The 23,511-nt window shown below is 41.3% G+C and overlaps 1 protein-coding gene across 2 annotated transcripts in view; it reads left to right on the top strand.

Moving 5' to 3' along the window:
* The window catches only part of LOC103924192 (mitogen-activated protein kinase kinase kinase MLT), an 89,746-nt gene that overhangs the window by 51,097 nt on the left and 15,138 nt on the right, over positions 1 to 23,511 (top strand). Inside the window, exons 11-16 of one of the 2 annotated variants that reach the window (XM_009332684.1) lie at positions 4,412 to 4,547; positions 16,025 to 16,069; positions 16,987 to 17,017; positions 17,138 to 17,277; positions 18,470 to 18,532; positions 19,538 to 19,630. In XM_009332684.1, the coding sequence (XP_009330959.1) occupies positions 4,412 to 4,547; positions 16,025 to 16,069; positions 16,987 to 17,017; positions 17,138 to 17,277; positions 18,470 to 18,532; positions 19,538 to 19,630 (508 nt within the window). Of the gene's footprint in view, positions 1 to 4,411; positions 4,548 to 8,919; positions 14,012 to 16,024; positions 16,070 to 16,986; positions 17,018 to 17,137; positions 17,278 to 18,469; positions 18,533 to 19,537; positions 19,631 to 23,511 lie in introns of those variants that run through there. The other variant, XM_009332676.1, reaches the window with a different exon arrangement.

The following is a 23,511-nucleotide window of genomic DNA, read 5'->3' as shown; positions in this document are numbered from 1 at the left end:
CGCTCCGCTGCGGACGGCGCTGCGAGGTCCGTTCCCCCCCTCGGCCCGGGGCGGCCCGTGACAGTGTGTTCTGCGTTCCCTCCTGCCAATACCCGGCTCTCAAACATTTGTCAATGATTTCATCCGTGGTGTTGCTTTTACAATGTATCAGTATGCCCTCTCGCCCCCCAGATCTGTATTCTAAGGCGTGAGACAAATGTCGGGTATTTAAAGTATAACAACGTATTTCTTGGCCACCATTATTTATGCAGGCTCTGGACATCGTATTGTGGTTTTGGTAGCAGACAGAATGCAAGGAGTGTTGGAAGAAAAATATCCCCCAACGGGGGGTTTCTTGTACACCCCTGTATAGTAAAAATACTTCTTTAAAAGATGAGCAAGTACTCAAATTCCTTTAGGAAAAACAAATGACTACTTAAATCTTGCCAATATAGCAGAATAAAAGCTGTGCTAGTTGACATTTGGTAACATTAAACTTCTATTCTTTTACTAAATTGATTCATTTCTTGCAAGTTTTATTTTGATGCACCTAAATTGCTCAGATGAGGAATGGCTAACAAGGTGTTAATGAAAAGCCATGTAGAAACAAAAAATTCTTTGGCACTATCAAGTCATGGAAAAACTTCTTACCGTGGAGACTTGTGTTAAAGTTGGCATTTTTTGTGGAAGAATAAATAACTTGGAGACAAGGAAATACGAGAGAGAAAACACATACTAATGACGGGGCATGATTTGCCTGAAAGCAAAGATGATTTCTGAATTAAGCTGAAATGAAAACACGAAGTGCAGAAAGAGCGCAAGTCGTGTGGGGACTTGCTCAGAAGCTGGTAAGAAGGGCTCTCTCTTACCTGAATTCTGGTAACGGCTGCCTTCCCTGATGCAAAAGGCATGTCTGTATGGAGGCGCTCATGAAGGTTAAGCCAAATTAACAGAAAGTATTAAAAAAAATGCAAGTTAAAGTAGATGAAAGACTTGTGTGCATAAAGTGATCGCAAGGGATAAATTAAAACAGACTAAGACCATTTCTGAGAACAGTTTAATGTGTTTTAACTTCTGCGTAGAAAAATCTTTGCTTTTACTCATTGGTTTATTTTTTTTTTTAATATTTTTTATCCCATAGTGTTTTGCAAAGAGAGACTTGAACCTGCAATAGGGAAACAATTGTGTTACCAAGAAGCAGGGAATTTTAATGAAGCCTGGCTATCAGAGCCCTGGAGAAGGGTGGGCTTGGGAAAAGCGAAGGTTACGCTTGTTCCTTTGAGGGACCTCCAGATTAGTGATCCAGATGCTGCACTTTCACAGGGATACTGCACTTATCAAAGCAAATCAAAGCTCAGACAAGCTGGATTACATTTTTTCCCCACTCTTAAAAAAAAGGCAAGGTGAGGTTCTTTTTGTATAGAGACGTGCAAAAAATGCGTCTGTAAGAGCGAGTAACCAGAGTTTTCAACGTCTCTGACTGGCTGGTGTGAAAACTGAGAGTGGGCTGAGTCTACACATGACTGACATCACAGAGGTGATAAGGTAAATGACACTTTGACCTATCTTTAATGTGGTCTTATTTGCAACGTTTACTGGTCTTGATGTTCATATTAATAATACATTTTAATCTTCCTGTTCTATCATTTCCTTAAAATAATTCAGTGTCTTATTTCCTAATTGTTCTACCCTTCACATTTTTATTATTTAATTGAATAGGGGCACTGTCTTACGGCTAAGTTGAACAGATCTGCCTTATGTTTAAGTTCATATTCTGTGATCTTTTTGGAGCTCTTTCTCAAGTCCTTTTATTACAGTAGGAAAAAATTACTATTGAAGTAATGATGTTCCAATTCAGTGAGAGATCACATTTGTCTGCATTTAGTCACATATACTGTGTTTCTCCTTCCATCCTCTCCCCATGAGCGGCTGTTCTAATGATGAAAATAGTCTATTAGTGATACTTATATTAGTGTATCAGTAGCAATTCAAGACATATAAACAAATGCCAGTCATTGTTTTTAATCTGTGACTGTTTATCATTATAGTTTCTAATACTACAGTATACGTTCTTCAGTGTCACAGAATGAGATTATTCTAGAAAAGCCAGTAAGCTCAGACTGCAGAACTACAGAAGCAAACAAATCCACATGCCTTACCATGTATAATGTTTCAAGCTGCTTCATTTGTGAAGTAAGACTCATTAACCGGGCAATGTACGGTAGCTTTCTCTTTAATTACACAGTTTTATTATACAGTGGAATTATTTCTCAGAATGCAACTGTTTTCACAGACTGACCTTTTATTATAAGAGAAGTTTCTGTCTAATGAAGAGAGGTAATCACAGCACAAAATAGACTTTTGACATATAGAAAGCTATTGTTACCAGGACTTTGCTAGTGCAGAATGTTACTTAAAAAGAGAACTTAATTTACATATTTTAAAAATTATAGAGTTGTGTACAAGTAGCAGTGATGTTGAGAGACGAACCAAGAAAAGCAGTGCTTGCAACTGTCCTCACATTGCTCTGTAGATCCCACAGTAGATTGTGTAGTATATGTTGCACCTGACAGAAGGGGTTTGTGATAGGGAAATGGATGTTTGTAGAGGAGTCACTTTCTGACCTTCTATCCAGTGCTTTTTAGTTTTGTTCCTTTATTGCCTCTTCATTAGGATGTGTGACCACTTTCCACCCAGCACAGAGATCAGCCTTGACCTTTGCATGCCTAAATAAGAGAGAGAATTTTGCTTGAAATCTGAAGCATAATAATTGTGAGGGGCATTTGTTCTGACCGCCACATCGAACAGCTCACTCAGCAGGATTTAAGTGTGATAAATGCCCTTGCCCCCAGGTGGCTGATTTTTGCGGTAGAATTAAGCGTGGTGGTAGAGGTTGCAGTACAGTTTGCTAGTTATTCCATCTCTGAATCCTTTCACTGTACTTTGCAAGCATTACTCTCTGACAGAGATGTCTTATTAAAATAAGAAATCTATAAGATTTGGAATATTTAAATTATTTCTTTTACTTAAATAGGCTATTTGGGTATGCGTTTTCCCACTTTGAGAACCTGGGTTCTTTTAGGTTGATACTGGAGAAGAGCTTAATTGTTCCATGCCAGGACAGGAGATTTACAGGAAGAAATAATTCTCTTTTTTCTCTCCCCGCCCCAACAGAAATGACAACTAACAATCCTTTTATCTTCTTTTTGAAAACATCAGAAGGAGCAGGTTTTGTTTGCAGTGTGTTTACGAAGAGAAAATGTTGTGAAAGTTCGAGCAGAAGATTTGGCGTTGCGGAGTCCCAATAGCTACATTCAGAGCTCTCGTTAGGATCTCTGTCTCTTTAGGAGCTCGCGCTCTCTAGAAGAACGAAATCTGTGATTGACTATTCCCACAATGTGAATAGGAAACAGTTGAAGTAATAGTCAAGACACAGGTGGCAGGCAGTGCACAGTCTCCCAAACAGTCACAGAAATGGTTTGTTAAATGCAAATACCACCTCTCATACAAATTGGAGGTTTTTCTTTGGTTATCCCACAAGCAAAAAATGTGGCTGAATTTAGTGACAGAGTTATTTTTCTGTACCTTCTAGTATACGCCCATGCATTTGTCATGCAAAATTTGTTAAACTCTTTTCCAAGAGCAGTTCAGTTCATGTGTTTAACAGATACTGTCCATCAGAAAGCATGTCAAAGGAAACCACTTTGTTAAGGGATGAGGTACACGCAATGCAACCCAATAAAGACGGTACCTGAAGCTTCTTAGAGTACTGCCTTCACTTCCTGCCTTTCTTATTTTTCACACCTTTGCATGTATGGTGAGAAGCAGAGAAAAGTAAACCAAATCCCTTTATTAACTGTTCCTAACTTGAGAAGCTTGTATTTGTGACCATTTGCAGGGCTGGGTCATATATCATGGTTTATATTCTTGCTCTTATATCTTAACCTAACAAAACAGGAAGGTAAGTGGGAAAAACCACCTCAGTGCTGCTTCTGCATATTTTGAATATAAGTCCAAATAATATTTATAGCCAGGTTATAAACCCAGGCAGATGGGCTTCTTAGACTGCCCGTATTGTGTTGCTAATGATTGTCCCATTACCAGTTCTTAATGCAGTTTCTTTATGGATAAGATCATGTTTCGTGATGTTGAGGGAAAAGATGACGGTTTAGTTTTTAAAATGTTGTTGTTATATGGCACTTTACTCTTTTAAATGTTATTTTTCTTCAACTGAAGGTATTACGGTTATTCTCAAGTATAAACATTGCCAGTTGTTCTTAAAGCTCTGAAAAGCTTTGCATTTGGTAATTGAACTGCTTGACTTAGTATTGTACTTTTCAGCCTTTCACATTTAATTAACATTCAAGTGGGAATTATGAACAATTTATATCTGTCAGGAAAAGACAAGACGTAACAAATTGTCTCCATGCAGATGTGAAATTGAGGCAACCTTAGAGAGACTAAAGAAACTGGAGCGTGATCTGAGCTTTAAAGAGCAGGAACTAAAGGAACGGGAGCGACGTTTGAGGATGTGGGAGCAGAAGTTAACCGAACAGTCCAATACTCCTGTAAGTAGACAATAATTCAACCTTTCATCTTCAGAAAGTATTTGGAGCTTTGTCTATGTAAATCTAAAGACACACCATAGTGCCCCTGTTTCCTTTAGTTGTTCCTTTGGGCCAGTTAAAGTCTATTTTATTACATCACTGCAAATAACTATACTATTTTAAAAAATTTCATCTAATACATTAGATATCAGATATTGCTGATAGTTCATATTGTGCCATGGGCACTTAAGTAGTTTCACATTGATTTAATTACAGTTCTCAGCTTTGAAAGTTGATTGCAGACAATAAACTCATTTTTCAACTAGAAAGTTGTTGACTTTAATGGATGCAGTATTTGGTCTTAAATGTGAGAATCATTTGCTTCTTGCAGAAGAAGGCTTGAGAATCTTATGTAGATTTTTTTTTTTTTATATTATTCCGTTCTTTTTCTTTGAGAAGAAGCAAATTTCCATTCTGTGAAAAAAGGGGTCAAAATTTGAAGTGTTAATTTAGGGCTTTGTTCATAATTATAGTTAACATACTTGTACTGGCCAGTTATTAGCTGTTAAGATTGCCATGTTTCTATTAATAAATTGAACAAAAAAACTTCCTTGGATTATCTTGAATTTCTTAACGAAATATGATGCTCTTGACTACTGATTGGCAGAGGGAGGACCACAGGGTTAGTGCATGGCTAGACATATTAGAAGACACTTGTTGTTAAGAAAAATACCGTGTTACCTACTTGTTTTTAAAGCACTAGCCAAAACAAATACCAAATTGAGATTGCAGTAGCATATTTTTCCTATGCACAATTTTATGCTACTTATAACCTTGATTCCAGCCAGACCCATTTACGTACAAACTTGTTTTTAAGGCATAGCTTATTGCTATTGTTTGAATGAAGTTGCATTCGTGTTCCAGATGTGAACATGCAGTAATGAAATCATGAAGAATGAATGTTTTCCTATGTGCAGATACTGTATGTTCTCAGTAGATATCTGTATGCCTGCTTTAACACTTGCAAACTTCCAGTAACTGAGCTGTGGGCCATCATCTATCCTGAGCACAGCATGAGACACAGCCTTAATGAGCAAATCTTTTCACGAGCAAGGCCCTAGGGCTTTTTTATGCTGTACTTGCTTATGACTTCTACTTTTCACTTAGAGCTGGCATTGCTGAAAGAATAAAGCATTGTGCTAAGGCCTATTGTGCTAAGCATGAACCATCTTTCTGCATAACGTTAACCCAACTCTCCTATTGCATTTAAATGCAATTTCTTCTAATAGGGAAATACAGGTTTGTTTTTTCCATAGATCTTTAGTGAACTGTTACACAAAATGGCTTTAAAAGAAGCCCTTTTGTTGGAAAAAAATTGACCTACTGGCAAAAATTGGCCTGTTCAAGCAGGATTTTTTTTTCATAGCAAATTAAGTTCTACAAGACACTGGTTACACATACAGCTGTATTTTAAATTCATAGCTGTAAATCATTTGCAAAATATCCCTGGGCATTGTGTTTGCAAGCTGTAATCCTTGGAGTCAAGTGTCTCCCTCCCTCACTTGGTTCAGGGTATGTCTGCTCAGCAGTATCAAACTGGAAGATTGCAACAGGGAGGTGCACTGCTTGATTTTAAGCTACCTTGGCTGTAAAAACAGTAGTAAAGATACGGCAACCAGAGCTAATAACACAGCTTAGGGTGCCCACTAGGCTTATACCTGGTTCTTAACCAACACTAGGCCTTGTTGTGTCTTAGCTGGTACTGTCATCCCTGCTCTGCAGTCACTTCTTTGTTTTGCTCTGCAGCAAAGACCAGAGGCCAGCAGATACTATTAAAGCGGTGTGCAGGAGGAGAAACTCAGACAAAGTGAAAGGAGAACAGGGAAGTTGTCTCTGCCACTTGATTCTCCAGTGTTTTAGGGTTGGTAGAAGCTTCATCGTGCATGGTAGGTAGCTATGAGTAGCAGGCTGCTCCTATTCCAAAGAATAAAGTATAGCTTTACACACATCAGCATGAGAGAAGGATGAGGCCAATCTTCAGAAACACTTCTGTAAAAGTAGTGTTTCTCTCTGCTCTTGTTTTGACCCTGTTTCTACTGTGTCTTATACAACAGACACCTTTGAGTCTGATCTCTGCAAATTCCCTTTGTGCAGATCTCCAAGAGCCTCTTGCACAAGGGAATCTGGAGCCTTTTGGAGGAGTAAAATATCTCCACAGCTGTAGTGAAATGGGAGACTTCTTTTGAAAGAGGACCTGACTTTAAGAAGGCAATGTATGTAGCTAAGCTGAAGCTCATATTTAGAGGAAGATAGTGAGCAAGACATGAAATCCAGATATTCACTTGTGGTGCCGTGCACCTGCAGGTGGTCATTTAAGAAGAACAGTGGCTTGTACAGAGATTGGGGATCCCAGCCATCTATAAAAGTCTCTTCACGATAGTTATCATATGCAATGTGACACCAAACACAGGTCCTGTCACAAAGAGCTCCTAAGTTCTCCAGGTAACAAGATGGCAAAATATGGAGGAAGTAGGGCGATTATAACTCGCAAAATGAGCCACAGTTACGGCCCATTCTCAGCTTACCCGCTGCCAGACATTGCACAAACACTGACCCAGAAACGTGTTTTAGAGGAAAGCTGTTTTGCAGCTTTGTTGATTTTTATAAGGAATTCTTCCCATATGTCAGGGGATGCTTTTCCATGGATCTAAAGCGACTAAAACTCCAATAGCTGATGGGAGAACTACCTGGCACTGAATCGCGTGTGCTGGGCATCTCGTTTCTGTGGCTAGATCTTGTTTTTAAAATACTCCTTCTCTTTATCAGTAGGAGCTTTTGGTGTCCTTGATCCGAGTAGCACTCTGGTGATGGTGCAACTGTTTATTCCTGTACAGCCAGGTGTACAGAAGCTTAGCTGCAGGTTCTTTCGTCACTTAGCCATAGGATGCATGAAGAGTATTTAGGGCATCCCATCTCCCCAACTTCTTAATTTTATTTTCGTTTCTTAAACCATGATCACTAACTTTTGTTAACCACAACGCAAATAGAAAGCCTATGTAAGTAGGGAAAACTCAAGAGGAGCAAAAGACAGATACTGTCCTTTTTAATGATAAACAGTTTGTCAATGTAAGTGGTTTTGCCAAGAAATGGGCACTCTTTGAGCAGCCTGGCCATGAAGTCTCCTGTGTTACAGACCAGGGCATCACCACAATCACCCCTGTAACCCGTTGTGACCAACTGCCGTTGACTCTTCAGTCAGTTTTCTGATTAGGTTAAAAAAGATGTGGAAAAGCATGAATTTTGGGCAGGTAGTTTTGCAAACAGCTTTGGAAAGAAAGGCCAGTTCAGGTGTTCACACACGGCTCCTTTGCTGTTGCTTTAGTAGGTAGTTTAATTCGGGATGAAACTCCTGAGTTTTTACTCCCTGTGGAGAAAAGGCAAGCATGTCACAGAGGTTCCTAGCCCGGCCACTCTGAAGAGGCATTAATCATTACATAGCTGGAGAGGGCACATTTCATTTGTTATTACAAACAGACTGGGTCAGGAAAACGCCATTATTTGTAGGTGAAGATTAAATCAGTAGAGGTTTAATATGATGTACAACCAAACGGCAGATATCTATTGATATCACTTAAAAAAAAGAAAAAAAAAGAAAAAAAAGAAAAGGCAACCAAGGTGAAGAAGCTGACCAGCTGACCGAACAGCCCCTCTTCCCCTGCCTGCTCCTCCCTGGGAGCCTGCCTCTCCCTGGGACAGCTTCCAGAAGCAAGGTGCTGGTGCGGGCTGGAGGCTGGTTCCCGTCTCCTTTGCATTGGTGAGAGGCTCGTTTCTGATTGTGGCCGTTGCAGGGTGACCCCTTCCTCTCCTTCTGAGCATACGCTCAAAACCAGTCTTTGCACAAATAATACTGCTGCTGTTTTTTCTGATATTTAGAGGGCTGCTACTTCTGCACCAAACTTTGGGAGCTTGTTTGGGTTCTCTGATCTTAACCTGATTTATTCTTCAATCCTGAAAGGTTCGATTAAGCAACTCACTCAGACTTCTGTTGTACCCACATTGCCTTGGGAGCCAGCCCACCTGGCTGGGAAACGTCACATTGTGTTTTACGCTGTACAAAATGAAGGACTGAAGAGTTTGAACCTTCTTTTGTCATGAAAGCTCTGCTACCTGTGGTTCTTGCCATGCGACTCAGTGATTTTGCACTTTCATTTAGGAACAATGACCCCAGAATGAAGCTGTCTGATTTAATGAATTCTTACTTGATCTCCGTGTTTAGATTCGCTAATCATTGTGCTTTCTGTTGATTGCCAACTAATCTGGTGGTGTCTTTTTCCTCGATTTTTAAATTGGTTCTAACTTTCACTTTTGCTCTGTCCTTTCCTCCTTTAAATAGTTTTTCTTACCTCTTGCTGCAAGAATGTCTGAGGAGTCTTACTTTGAATCTAAAACAGAGGAGTCAAACAGTGCAGAGATGTCATGTCAGATCGCAGCAACAAGTAACGGGGAGGTAGCTGGCATGAACCAAAGTCTGAAGGCCTTGATGATGACGGGCTTTGGGGATATCTTCTCTCTGAACCAAGCAGGATCTGTCCTGCATTCTGGAATGCAGATAAACATGCAAGCCAAAAAGAATTCTTCTAAAACCACCTCTATGAGAAAAGGAAAGAAAATCAACATGGCTTTGGGTTTCAGTGAATTCGACTGGTCAGATGACGATGATGATGATGATTATTTTGATGACACAGATGATAGCAGCGAATGAAATCAGTTATAGAATTAACCCTGAAATCGGTTTTAGCAAAGCAAAACAATAAAGTTTTAGAACAAGAATCCTGTCAGTTTGGTCTGTTCAAATCCTGTAAAAGAAAAAAAAAAAACCAAAAAAAGTGAGACATTTTCCAGGCTGAGCATGTTTGTGTGTAGAAAGACATGTTGTTTTTGTTTAGATTGCGCTGACTTATTTCTGCTTTGATGAAATTTGGAACTAAACTTTCCAAACTAATTGAGATTATTATTATTTTAAGAACCGTGATTATATCTATAATTCTTGATGCCTGATTACAGAAACTATGGCTTCATAAACTTAAGATCTGAAAACATTGGGGGAAACTTCAATGCCTTTAATGCCATTAATGTACTTCAAATTTTTCTTTTGTGTTTTTTGTCATTTCCCTTACCCCTTTAATTGTCAGTCATATGAATATACTTGTACTTCCAGATTTGCTATTCTCTACAATCCATTCTTTCTTACTGTTGCAGTGGAGGGGTTTGCTGTGTTTCTAATTTAAAGCCTTTTTCAAGGCGGCATTGTGGGAAGTCACAAATACGTTTCTAGGAAGAGAGAAGCTTGGTTGAGGGGAAGAGAGGGGTTAGTTGAATACACAGTTTAAAAACTGAATAGCAGCAGAATCCAGATAATCCCTATTAGTAGATGATTTGTATAAATGTTCTTTTTTCCCCTCACGTGTATGTGCATGTGTATATAATTCACTCTAGCAAAGCGAACTGCAATCAGACCTCTGCATCTATTATCAGATATTGTGATCTAGAAGCTAATTTTCAGTTATGTTGATGTAAATCCAGGAAGCCTCATTAACTTTGATGGACTTATTCTTGTACCTCAGAGTAAAAATCGGTGTTAGTAAATTTTGATTCTGTTGCATCTCCTAAACTGTGTGTGCTACCCCTATGAAAGGACAAAGAGCAGCCACAATGACATTTCAGCTTGGGCCCTACTACTGTGGCTTATGTGAAATTCTCTGTGATGGTGGTAACGTGAGGAATGTTTACTAGTCTCTGCATACCTGTTTTTTGCAGCTAAATCACTTTTAAAGTATTGCCACTGCTGTTACGACTTACCGTAAAACTCAGTGTGTAACAATCTGCTGCAATAATTGCCTGCCAGGCACTTATGTTGAGAGCAGCAAGTACGTTTCTCCTGATGACCCCTTTAGTGGTGATGCAGAAGGAGGGAGGGAAACCAGTGCAAACACAAATGCAGGTTAGAAAGGAAGATGTAAAATATTTGCCCAAGGAAGAAGGGCAGCATTTCAAAAGAAAAATGTTACTGTCTAGTTCAGCTGTAGTGGGGAATAAGCCATCAAAATTCCATTCGCAATTACTGGAGGGGTTTCTTTTTATAAAAACTTCTGGTTTTGAGTGGCTTCTTTAATTATAGGCTTGCCTGTTACACAGCTCTAACCTACATATTATAGTGTTTTTGTAGATAGCTTAGAGAAAAATGGATACATTAGATAACAGCAGGCCTGAAATCATTACATGTTCACTCAACAAAAGAGAAAGTTCTTTGAAGGAGTTTTTCTAGAGTGACGAGTGGGCACCTCTTTGGGTTGTGAGAGAGAATTGTTTTATCCTTAAGCATCAGCTCTGGTCTGGTAACCTGCAAGGCAGCAAGTGCTGCGCTTTGAGCTAGCCTACTCCAGTAAGTTTGCACAGGACTTGACCCTCCAAGATGCTTAATTTCTGTAGGATGTCATTCCACATTCCACCTTCTTCCTAACAGTTGCAAATCCATTGGCTTGAAGTTAACCCTCTTGTATCAGAAGCTTTTCTCATGGTAGAATTGTAATTTAAATGATGTGGTAAGTTTATGGACTATCCCAAGGAGAAACTTGTTCCTTCGGCACAGGTAGGGATGGCTTCTTAGGTCCATCAAAGCTACCTGATTTTAGGGAGAAAAAGGGACATTGAAGGGCAAATGATTAAATGGAAATAAGAGCAAATAGTCTGTTTCCAGTGCAGATTTGTACTATTTTTGTAAGTCTACGTCTGTTAACACCCACAGCAATGATACTATTTTTGTAACTGCCACTTTGCACCCAGGAAAATTTGATGGATTTGTGTGATCTAATATGTGCACTTTAGATCTTAAGATGTGTGTCATTGTGCATGAATTACTCTACCACATAAGCAGTGTAGGGTTACACAGCTTTAACTGAAAATGAAATTTGGTTCAGTACATTCAGTATTCAAAAAACAAAAAAAAATCTGTCCCTAGCATTGATGTTTTGCACTTTTCAGCATCTGACAATCTCAGAGCACTTCATGCACATTTATATTGGCATGGGTTTTAACTGAATTTGTAAATCCATTCCTTTAGCTTTACAGAAGTAAAAGTAGTCCTTAAGTAGTGTGACACAGGGTTTCATAGTTGCAAAATCACAAGATTTAAGTCTGTCTTCAAGGTTTTGTGCTTACCCAGGTGTGTAACTTATTTCAGCAAAATATCATCAGAATTTGGTAGCATGCTCATAGGAAGTTCTGCTATCTACATAGTTCCAGTATTTTTTAATGAAACAAAGATGGATTTTTTCCTCCCTTCCCCTTTCTTTCCCCATACATTATTTGTCAAAGCAAATTCAGCTATATTAAGGAAAAATTTAAACTCTTGTAAAACTTACCTGTGTGTTCACAATAGCAAAGGTGGTCTCTGAATTGTAGAGAAGGTGATAACATACGACAAACTCTTCTAATGCAGTTCCCTTGAGATAGTGTTATACTTAGGATATTGGCTATGCTTATTAGAAAAATAACGGTATTGATTGCATTTTTACTTTCCTGTGATGACTTTCATACCAGATGTCTCCAGTTTACAAGCCAAAAATCATATGTGAGAAGCAAGCTATGTTGCTTCTGCCTCTGATATGCTTCCTACGAGATAAAGGTTTTGAAAGTCGCTCTGGTGGGCAGGTATGTTGGTTGGAGGAGGTCAGAGTATTTCATCTTCCACACCTGATTTTGCTCTGCAGTGCAACCCAGTCTGTCTTCTACCTGTATCATCACCAGGGCATAATCATCTCCACAACAGTCCACAGCCACGTAGTGTGTCAGCTTAGGAAAGCATTAACCAAACCCAGAAGGTGTTTCTCTGGCTGCTCTGGGCTGTGAGCAAAGCCACCAAAAGCTTTCCCATGCCTCGTACACCTCTCAGCTCACTAGTCCCCACCAGGCCTTTTGGGATCCCAGCTTTCTCTACCTTCCATAAAACCCTGGAGGTACGTGCAGTAAAATGATTATGCTGCATTTGACAAAGGGGAAAGGTAAGAACCAGGCCTGAACTTCTCGGTTTTACCAGGCTGTTGTATTACCAGCATTGACTTAGATGGGTAAATGGCACGAGAGAAGAATGGTGAGGGTCAGCTTTTGGCTTGCTTAAAGATACAGGGTGAGCTGGGACCAAGACAGGATGTCCAACTCCCAACTCCCTTTCTTTTCCTTCAGCAGTGGGGAAAAAATGGAAGGGGGAATTAATGGAGGAAAACTTCCGATCGAGTCATTTTTGTGACGATCACACCACTAATTCCTTGGACTAGCAAGTGTCCTAAGGTACGGTATGTAGGTGTGCTGCATCCCCAGCTGGTTGTGTGCTGCTTGACCTGGAGCTTGTCCCCTCTAGATGGGAAGGGCTTTCAGGAGGTGAGGTCTCACACAGCTCCTTGTCACACAGTCATGTTCTTGACTTGTCATTTGTTTATCGTTCCAGCGGTTTTGTTAGATGTTGATTCCCTTTCCTTCTGGGTTTTAAAGTGGTTATTCTGCGTTAAATATTTGATGCAATGATGATTTATATTGCCATCAGCAGTAGCAGTAAATCCGTAGTGTGCATATAGCTGTTAAGTATTCAGCAGCGTTACTGTGTGTCTTTAGTACTGTAGTTCCTTTTTCTGTAATCAGGCAGCTTTTACAGGTTTTTAATAAGACCTCTAACTTGACAGAGGTTTTAACTACAGTCCTAGGTAGAACGTTCAGGTAGAAAAATAAGTTCATTTAGTAATTTTCACAGCCCTTAAAATGCACTAATAGGAATCTGGAGGAGAGACCTTTCCCTTTTCCCCCAGACTTCAACTTAGTGTACACTGTAAACTCTGCACAGAGATTTCTGATGTGTGAAGATTTAATTTTAAAACTGTAGAACCAACAACCTTCTTTAAAAATTTTATATTGTGTGCTAAATATTCATATGCCTTTTAAAGTCAGATATAGTCCACTGCATTTCTTGCTTTTGCACTACTAAAGAAATTTTGTACTGAATACTAGGAGTAAATGCTAATTACACTTCAAGTGTGAACCGATTGAATTTGAATAGAAAATATTTTCACAGTGTTAGAAAACTTCTTTTTCCCTTTTGAAAGAACAAAGCTGAGCTCAACGCCTGTGCAAAAACTCTTGTGCTGTAAACTGAATATATCATTTATGTGGAACATGCGATGTTACACTTCTGTGTGGTAAAACCTTGCAGTGTCAGTTATTCTCTTTATTGCACTTGACATATGATGTCTTGTTTTATTCACACTGTGGATTTGACTTTTCCAGTGTAAAACCAAAGCAAACAAACAAAAAGAAATCATGCAATGTATTCAATTTCCTCAATTGGTGTCATAAACTTTCTTTTGATGTGAACTTTTTCCTCTGCTTCTCTTTGTTCCAAACTTCTATTTTGCAATAAACATTTTGACAGTAAATTTTATGCATCTGTGTCCCTGTGTAAAATGCTGGTGTTTCAAGAGGTTCCTTATTGTCTGCTGGTTTAAGTCACTTTTTGTATTACTCGCTGTGTGACATTTCTCCTTTATTCTCCCACCTTTAAAAAAAAAAAATTAATACAGAACATACTCTGCCACTGGCTATATTTAAACATGGGAAAAGCTGGAAAAAATCCATTGTGCAACTAAAAATGCAATATTGGACTTCTGCAGTAAATGATTCAGTTGTACAAATTATTGTACCAGGCTCCTCCTGCAGCACTAGCTGGTTTGACAATAAGTACCTACAAAAACCACGACCCACTGCCTTCCTAGGGATGTTTACAGTTGCCACTTGCCCTTCCTTGTGTGCAGTGTGCCCCCAGCGCTACTTTTGCCCCACAGCGTCCTGCCCAGGCTGCGGGTAGCTGTTAGCATAGGGAATGCCTGACTAACAGCAGGTAGGTTGAGAAGATTGGCTGGAAGTATGGTGTAGTAGAGAGAAAAAGTCAGGAAGGTCTCTCTTTCTCTGGCAGACATATCTTCCCTTCTGCCACTTCACCCTGATGCCTTTGGCTCTGTCCCCTTTGGGGAAGCAGTGGGCAAAGGGATGGGTTTGAGGGTCCACTAGGTCCTCCTCACAAAAGTGGCTTCAGCTGGTCTCATGGATGGTTTGTGCCCAGCAAGGTTTGGCTGAGACATTGGTGGAGGAGGAAGAGGATCTGAAGAGTCCTTGAAGTGGGGTGGGCAGCAAAAAGTCGTAGATACGGAGGCAGAAGTCAAGGGGTGTCAGGCAGTCACAAGTCTTTCAATGGGAGTTTCCTGTGGATGCTGCAAAGGGTGTTTCACAGTGATGGCTGGAAGTTGAGGGCGGGCTTACACTAGATCCTGGTCTTGTGCCTGGAGAGCCAGGGAAGTGCTCAGGCGTGTAATGGGCAACTGTGCCCTGGGGCTCAGTGTTCAGCTGTAGGCAGGCAGGGGTGAGTGCCTGCTTGGCCTGTGGGTGGGGAGCTCTGGAGAGCTCATGGGTGGCAGGGCTCTCTGGAGGAGGTAACAAAGCCTTGGGTGGGTAACCGAGCCAAGTCTCATAAGTCAATGTGATGTACATCAAATAAGTTTGCAACTACATCATGGTATTGAGCCTTTGGGAGACACTGACAATCCAAATACATACATACCAATTAATGTTAACCCTTTAGCTGGATAAAAGTGCCAAGAAGGCGAAGCTTGGGATACCATATGCTTGAATAAGTAAAATGGCAATCAGTATTACAGTGACATCTTCTCCTGTATCAGTTTTCGTATCATCCCAGAATTTCACTTAACGCAGCCATTCTTCTGTGCATCTTCCGTTGTTTCCTTGTGCTTCAAGAGCTAACACCATCTTGCATACAACAAAGTGTGCCCCACGTGGGCTGCAGCACTGGAGGAGGCTGGGAATTGCTGCACTCCCCCAGCCTCAGGGGAGCAGTTATGAAGCGTTGGCAGAAACCAGAAGAGACTTGTCTGTACAGGAAGACTAGCCACAGTGGCCCGACTCCAAATTCTGCTTTCACTGCTGTCCAGTGACAATTTTCCTTCCTTTTGCAGAAAATACCCATCATCTGGGAGAGAGTCGTAATCACAGCGTTATTTTCATTGCAGAAATCAGGTGCTACCAGCGCCATAGCAAAAGCCTTCCCATAGTGTCAGAGCCGAGAGGAGAGGCAGCTAGAGAGTCCCTTGCCATCGGATGGTTTACTTTTGCTTCCTAAATTGTTTCTATCGGAGATCTGCTGATAATTTTATCTACATAAAGTGATGGGATCGATTTAGCACTGCCACCCTGCTGTTGGAGCCAGCCCGTGGTCAGTGTGAATCCAAGGGTTTAGTATGTCAGTATGAGAGTCACAGCCTAAAGACCTGCCCTTTGCAGGGGAAAAGGAACCGAATAAAATCGGCCACCAGAGTAAAATTTGGGTGGAGGGGAGAAAAATGGTCAGACAATTTTCTTTTCAATTCATATCTCTCACACAGTTGCTGCCTTCCTTTGATATTTGTGCATGGACCGAAGAAGATGTGGTGAGTATTTTGTGTTAATGTGGCCAGCGTTGCGCTGCTGGAGCTCTCTAACAAATTACAGTGGGTACAGAGGGAGGGGGAAGCTGGATCAGAACATCTAGATGAGATTTTACTGCTATTTGTTTGGTGAAACTTGTGTCCCAATAACTGTGAGTAAATTAAGGACTTGAGCGACCTTCATAAAACAGCCACATTCTCCAATGTCCAGAAAATAATTTGTGCTGGGAGCTGTCAGCAGCCAGGAGGGCCTTCCTGAGTGATCATTTAAGGAATGTGGAAGTGCCCTGAGACCCATCTAAGCAAGACCTGTCCTGGACAGGACAAAACGGGTTCAAAGGTTTCATCCTACTGCGTGCCACCAGGATGGCAATTAACTGAAAGAAAGTTAAGGGGTTTTTAAGGGGTGTGGGATCTCTCTTTCATATAAAATAATGGCATTGAGTCTTTTTTACCTTTTTATTCAGTTAAAAGGCTAAGAAAGAAACGTCAATGATTTATCTCTAGCATAGTGATGCATCACAGTGATTTTAATGTCCCATCTAGCACCCTCCTTGTGTGTTGTGCATCATGGGGTTGTTGAGCTAATGTTTACTGAAGGATTGTCTGGAAAGCCAGTGCAAAAGCTCTAATAGCCCTGGCTCCTTAACTTCAGCCCTTTTAGCATAAGCTTTTGCTTCGCTCATTTCTGTTGTTGTTCATAATGATAAACTGAGGAAGGTGGCTGCAAAATAGAAGGCAGTTTTAAAAAGCTAAATAAAAGTAATCACTTGCATTGGTGAATCTTGAGTCCTTTAACCCAAAGTTAGGAATATTATTAAATTTTGTTTTAAAAAAGAATGATTACTTGTGTACTTCAAATAACTGTAATGTAAAATTTTGATAATGTGAACTTCAAGACTGATTCTTCTTTTTTGCAGTTTTTCTGGATGCAACAACTTACTAGAAAAGGTAAAAGCTATTTGTATGTACCTTCGTATTCACATTTATGCACATATATACATTTGCTCATCTTTTTCTCCCTCCAATAAAGCACCCTATGGATTTCTGAATAACCTCTCTTATCTTAAGGCGATGCTTCTGGTGAAATGAGTGTATATGCTAGCTTGTTTAAGGAACATCATATCACTGGGAAACGATTGCTTCTTCTAGAAGAAGAGGATTTAAAGGACATGGGAATTGTTTCCAGAGGACACATCATCCATTTAAAGGTATTTAACAGCATATGTTGAATGCTGCAATAGGTTATAGTATGAATATTAAGGAGTCTATGGGTTTTCAGTAGTATTAACAACAAAAAAAGTTATAACGCTAAATAGAGAACATATTTGGTATAAAAAACCCTAGAGTTACAGGTTCGAATGGACCTAGAACCCAAAGCAACCTGAGCATTTTGTAAGGCATGAAAACGTGCTGTGGTCTTTATACTCCTCTGCAGTTCTTGGTTTTCTTGTGGGCTGGAGACTGTCAGTACTGCTAAAGATTTGCCTAGGAGAGCCAGTCTCCCGGCAGAAAGCTTTGGATATCTTCAGAGAGATTTCTTCCTGAAGGTTTCTCTTTAGCTGAGGGAGGAGCAGATATGAAAACAGTTATTTGAACTGAAATCTCTGAATTTCTCAACTTTCACATCTCATCTATAGCTTAAAACATACTTTGACTAACAAAACTCCGTTAGACAACTTTAAAGCTGGTTGACAGCCAGGTTGCTTTGCTCTTAAAGCTTTGTTTCACGGTATTTTAAATATCTAATGTTTGTAATGAGTTAAGAAAATCATGGTCTAGAAAACGTGATCGTGACAGCAGTAATAGTATTAATACTGTCGCCACAGGAGAGAGTTCAGTTTCCTGGCAGTCAGCTTTGGAAAAGGATTACTCTAAAAGCAGCATCTATAATTCTGTTGGGTCTCAATGATTTTATACCACAATTTACTAGTAAAGAGATACTTATATCCTAATTACTAGTCCTGCAAATTTGGCTTCATAAGTCACACAGATTTATTCCCCTTTTGCTCATCAGCCGTTTTTTCCATGCCACACAGCATTACCGATATATTTAATTTACATTTCCTACAGGGAAAATTATTGAAACTTAATAAAGTCAATAATGCCCAAAATGAAAGATTTCAGCTTCCTGGGTTGATTGAGCGTAAATAAAAACAACCAAAGCAACCCCCAAACATCTCTTTCTCTGATTAAGCAGATCTGATTCTGCATACGAAATGGGGCCGATCTACCACAACAGTTTCCAGAACAGGGCTGTATTTTAAACTCTTCTCACATGCCCTAATGTACCCACAATGGAAAACACAGTGCACACGGAGTTGCGCTGTTTTTCATGCTGGTATTTGCAGTATGAGATACTGAATAACTCTCATCTGATTGTGTTGATTATTTTTTTTCTAGACTGCTATTGAGAAGTTAACCCATGACTACCTAAATCTGTTTCATTTTCCACCATTAATTAAGGCAAGTCTCATTGTTTATGTAAGAAGTGCTTCTCGTGTTGGTATGAATATTTTACTGTTCTCGTGTCTCAACTTTCCTACCATTCGTGGGTGGGCGAAGCAGCAGTTCCTGCAAAGGGTTGTGACAAATGCGGAGGGTCAACAGCGGTGATGGGTCACATCAGAACAAGTAATAGGATAATAAAAGTTCTTTTCAAGGAGGCGCTAAGATTTTATCGTGGAACTTGTAGTATTAAATTAAAAGACTACTGGTTGCGATTCCTTTGCTGTCATTAATCAGAAATTACCCTTAAGAGCCATTCCTCCAAACTGGTGCCACCGACTGCTCACCACCGAAGAACGGCAGACCCCTGGCCCAGCATGAGCCCATCACTCCTCAGTTTGATAATGTTACAGGAGAAAAGGATGATTTATAATGTCTGGTCACCCTTGTGTTAACCCGTTGGTTTTCTGACATCAGTAACAAGAGCCATGCAAAAGGGAGAGAGTGTTTGGGAACTTCGTGGTTGCCAGAGCAGATATTTGCCCGATTTAATTCGGTGAGCTAATCAAGCAATTCTAGACCCTGAAGTAGCTTTTTTAGTCATAACTTATTGCACAACTATAGAGTGAAATCCACTTAAGGAGAATTTACATACAGTGAAACTCTGTTCCTTGAAGGGGAAAATGAAAGTCGGGGCTTCGCCGCCAAGCTGCGCTGGCTGCAATTCCAACGGCAGTGGCTGCCACGATGCTCGCAGTGGCACCGTGCTGCTCCGGAGCGACTTGGCCAGGAGCAGAAATCGCGCAGCATCTCCCAGGTGCTGTCCACTACGTGCCGTAAACCCATGCAGAAGCCCTGGCCCCTCTTGGAGCGGCGTGATAGGGACAGAGTGATGGCTCCTTCCCGCTGCCTGCCAGAATTGTAGCATCTGGAAGGCAAATGCTTTCTGCCACCAAAGGCCTTGCTCCTGTCTCCCAGGGGGTTGTGGTAGATGTGAAGTCTCACCTTGCCTTTTTTTGGCAGGATTCTGCAGGTGGAGCTGAAGAAAACATAGAGAAAGTAGTGAATCTTGAACTCGTTTTTGGTTATCACTTGAAGCCGGGAAATGGTCCAAAGGTAAGCTGGGAGCGCTAGATCGGTTGGTTTGGTTAACAGTCACTACCCAGAGGGTCCAGTATCTTCTGGACACGAAAAGGTAATTTGCTGTGAGAATCCTCTTGTTTTGGAAAGTGCTGACCAAATGTCAAGGTGGCAAATGGGGCTGCATCGGTGCTGGGGAACTGCACACCAGAGCAGGCAAGGAAGAAAAGAGTGGCACAGAAAGCTTAGACTTAAAGCTTTTGTTTCCTCGTGAACAATTTTTTTAACCATAATTTTTGTAATTCGGGCTTTCGCTTTGTTCCTTTATCCCAAGGAGTGTGAAATAACAATCCATTTATGCAAAAAACCCCACTCACAGTTCAGCAGTGCCATACGCCTGATGTTAGTGGACAGACTATTACTTTTGCCTTGGCAGAAAGGTGTTGTCTTTTTATGCAACCAAGAGGAGTTTGGAAAATACGTGGTGTGCATGGCTGATGGCTGGGGAGGACGGGACTGGTCCTGGCAGTGACTATGTTCACTCACGATACTGGGGAAGGAGGGAGGAGTAGGTGCAGCACATTGCAGATGGCAAAACTACTGTGCAGGGGCCAGTAAAAGGCATTTACCAGCATGCCCCATCCTAATCAAACCTGAGCTCCAAGCGAGCTGGTTCAAGGATCTCTCGTTATGCCCTGTGTAACGGGAGTGTTGATGACTCCAGATGTTCCAGCAAAGCATTTCCACCGTGTTGTCTTTTCTCAAGAGTGAGGTTTGTCCCATGCTTTTTGTTTTCTTTATCCAGCCTGCCATGGACTCCAAGTTCAAGGGTTTTAGAATTAATCATCTATGTGGAAATGGTGTGCAAAGCATTTCTGAGTTAGAGTCAGGGGTTGTGACAGCAGGATTTGTTTCCTTTTGTATTTGACAAATCTGCATTGTGTGTCCACCCTAAACTTGTGGGTGGCTGACTTTCATCTTGTGTTATCTGGCTGCTTTGCTTTCAGGGCATATTGTTTGCAGAAGTCTCTTGATTTCTGTACTTGGTGGTGCTTGCAGAGAAAGCATTTAGGTTTGTACTTAGTAGGAACTTGGACTCGTACTGAAATCATTTCATCCATTTGAAAAAGCTTTTTGCTTTTTGTCTGGAGATTTCCTTTTTTGTTTGTTTCTTTTATCATAAGCACTTTTTTTCCTATGAAAATCTTCTTTATCACTATGTGAATTACTTAGACTGTCTCCATGTTCTTGAATGCATGTAGCGTATGATGCTGTACAGCTGCTTTTTTGTAGGTGTGCATCCTTCTCTCCTGTGTGCAACTCTACAAGGAACTGAAAGTCCTTGAAATAGCTCATACCCTTCTTCCATTTCCAGTACGGATTGTGAGCTGTAGTGCAGGGAGGTGGGCAACCTCCCCCAGGAAGGAGCAAGAGAAGGAGTGAATAGACCTCTGAGCGTTGGAGAGAAATTCAGGTTGCATTAACGCCTACTAAGTTTGAGGACAAGTAGGTATTTTAGCCGTGACGGCAAAATTTGCAAATGAGACAGTGTGCCAAAGCCTACAGGATAGAAACTGGATTGTTTCCAGAGGATGGGGCTAGTTCAACGGGCCTGCGTAGTGCCGGCATAACCTTTGCAGGTTTCTGACGTGCCAACTGAGAACCCTTTTTTTTTGGTCCTGCCTTCCCCGTGACCTCCTAATTGGTCCTCTCTGCTCTGTGTGCTGTCGGGCCCCTTCCTAAGGAAGCCATTCCCTCCGCAGCTGAGGGCGCGTGCCAGCCATGCCTGCCCTGGCATCCTCTCTGCCGCAGCGCCTGTGTCCCTGGTGCCATTCCAGGGAATGCGCAATTTGTCACCTGAGTTTGTCTGGGCTGGAAACTTCTGTCTGAGATCTGCGTATTAACTCATACCTGCCTTTAAAGATGTTGCAGCTAAGCCAGTTTTAAAAACTGGACTGGAAGGAGTAGATCGACTGAGTTTTCGGGGAGGATGCTAGGGCCAACGCAAGCAAGGTAATTTGCATTAAACATAACACTAACAAAGACTGGTGTGGTGCATACAATATAGAAAATTTGGCTAGCTTGCTTCTTTGAAAATCCCTGGATACAATCTTCTAGCTCCCCTAGAGGCTGCTTTAAGCCAACTACTGTTGCCATCCAGATTTGTTCCAAAATGAATTGGAGATACTGGGTAAACCAGGATCGAAGGGTTTAAACTTCTTTTACTGTCCCATTTTTGTAAAAGAGTGGTGCCTGTTCCTGTGAAACTGGGCCAGCAGAAACACTTGGGATCGTACCTTCCACCATCTTTATAGCTAAAAAGCTGTCCTACATCAGTTTAAAAATAAATTTCTCAAAGGAACTTTACCCTAATCAGTCCCTATAACCAGCTGCCTAGCTAAGAAGCATTTCTCCTGTTTTAGCCATGAGAAAAAAGAGGCAATAAGCTCAAATCTGGGTTACGAGTTGAGAACGTGTGCTCCCAGGTGATGTGTAGACTGCTAGACCTGTGTACATCAAGGGAGGTTACTAGGCTCAGCTGGGAGCTGATGCAGCGCAGCAGGAAGGGCTCTGTCTGTAGAGAACAGAGGGAACAGGTCACGCTGGGAGGTTTTACCTGAGGCTGGCTCTGCACTGGTCTCCTGGGCTGAGTTCCCATTGGTTCTTGTAGTGCATCTTCTGGTGTAGTTGCACCTGGAAGCAAGCCTGTCCATGTGCTCGGAGGTGGCTCCGCCAAAGCATGGGACAGGACGGACACGTGGGACAAAAACACGCTCCTGATCCAAACTAAAGCTCTGGTGTGGACGCAACCTCGGCATGCAGCGTGACATACCACAATGCCACAGGACATAAAAGTGCTGGATGAGCTGGTCCAGGACCCACAAACCATTTGAGGGGTGCGGGTTAATTCAGATGCGTTTGGCTGGTCAGAGCACAGCACTGTCTCAGGTGTGAAGATGGTTCCTCGGGGCACAGGTGTCCTCTCCCTGGCACTGCACTGAGCCCCATCAGCACAGCCAGTGCACCTTCTCCATAAGCAGGCAGAAACTTAAGGGCCTTAGGAATGGCAGTATCTTTTAGCAAGGATCCTGATGAATATACTTCAGGATGGCATTTGAATGTTCAGCCTTGTCTGTGCACTGAATGAAACATTGGCTTCCCAGTACGCAACTTTACCAGCCTCAGATTTGTTACCTAATTTAAACTGCATCTTCTAGTGGGATTATGCTGGTTTCGACCTGCTGACAGATGCAGTCATTTCATTACAGTTTCCTTCCCTTTTTAGCAGCATCTTCGGAGGTGATGAAAGCTCAGTTGACCTTTGTGCTCTCCGAATGCATCAGGAGTGAGCTCTGCAAAGCTAACCTGGTTTTTAGACATTTCTTTTCCAACTCTTGTAGTTCGAGTTATGTGGTTACTTCCATCCACTTCCTTTTAATGACCTTTCTGTACACAGTTCCCACAGATTTAGACATTTTATATGAATTTTTTCCACAAATTAAAAAAAAAAAGGGGGGGGGGCACCAATTAACTCCAAGATACCAAAGAGGGTAAAAGAACAAACCCTGGCAATTGTGGCTTGAGCTGATTCGCGGAGCTGCAGAGGGACTTTTCAATGGCTTTCTCATCCTAGGTGGCTCATTAAAATTTCCCAATCAGGGAAAGGTGTCTGAGCTGTGTCGGCTCCGCACTGATGAATCACCCAACTCCTTAAGAAGAATGGTTCACAGTCTTTTTGTCTCCTGTTGATACATTTTTTAGTTTTGGTCCTCAAAAGGGCAGATTTCACCATGCCTTTGAATGTTTTCATTTTTTACCGAGCGTGGCACAATCTGACCTACATCCAAACACAAAGCCTTGAAGTTGGCTCACCATTTTGCCTTATTTTTCCCCAGTTACCTCTCCCTCCATTTGAC

The sequence above is a fragment of the Pygoscelis adeliae genome, unplaced genomic scaffold (assembly GCF_000699105.1).
Source record: "Pygoscelis adeliae isolate BGI_AS28 unplaced genomic scaffold, ASM69910v1 Scaffold160, whole genome shotgun sequence".
Lineage (NCBI taxonomy): Eukaryota > Metazoa > Chordata > Aves > Sphenisciformes > Spheniscidae > Pygoscelis > Pygoscelis adeliae.
The sequence above is the reverse complement of the archived record's forward strand: the minus strand, read 5'-3'. Positions and strand labels throughout refer to the sequence as shown.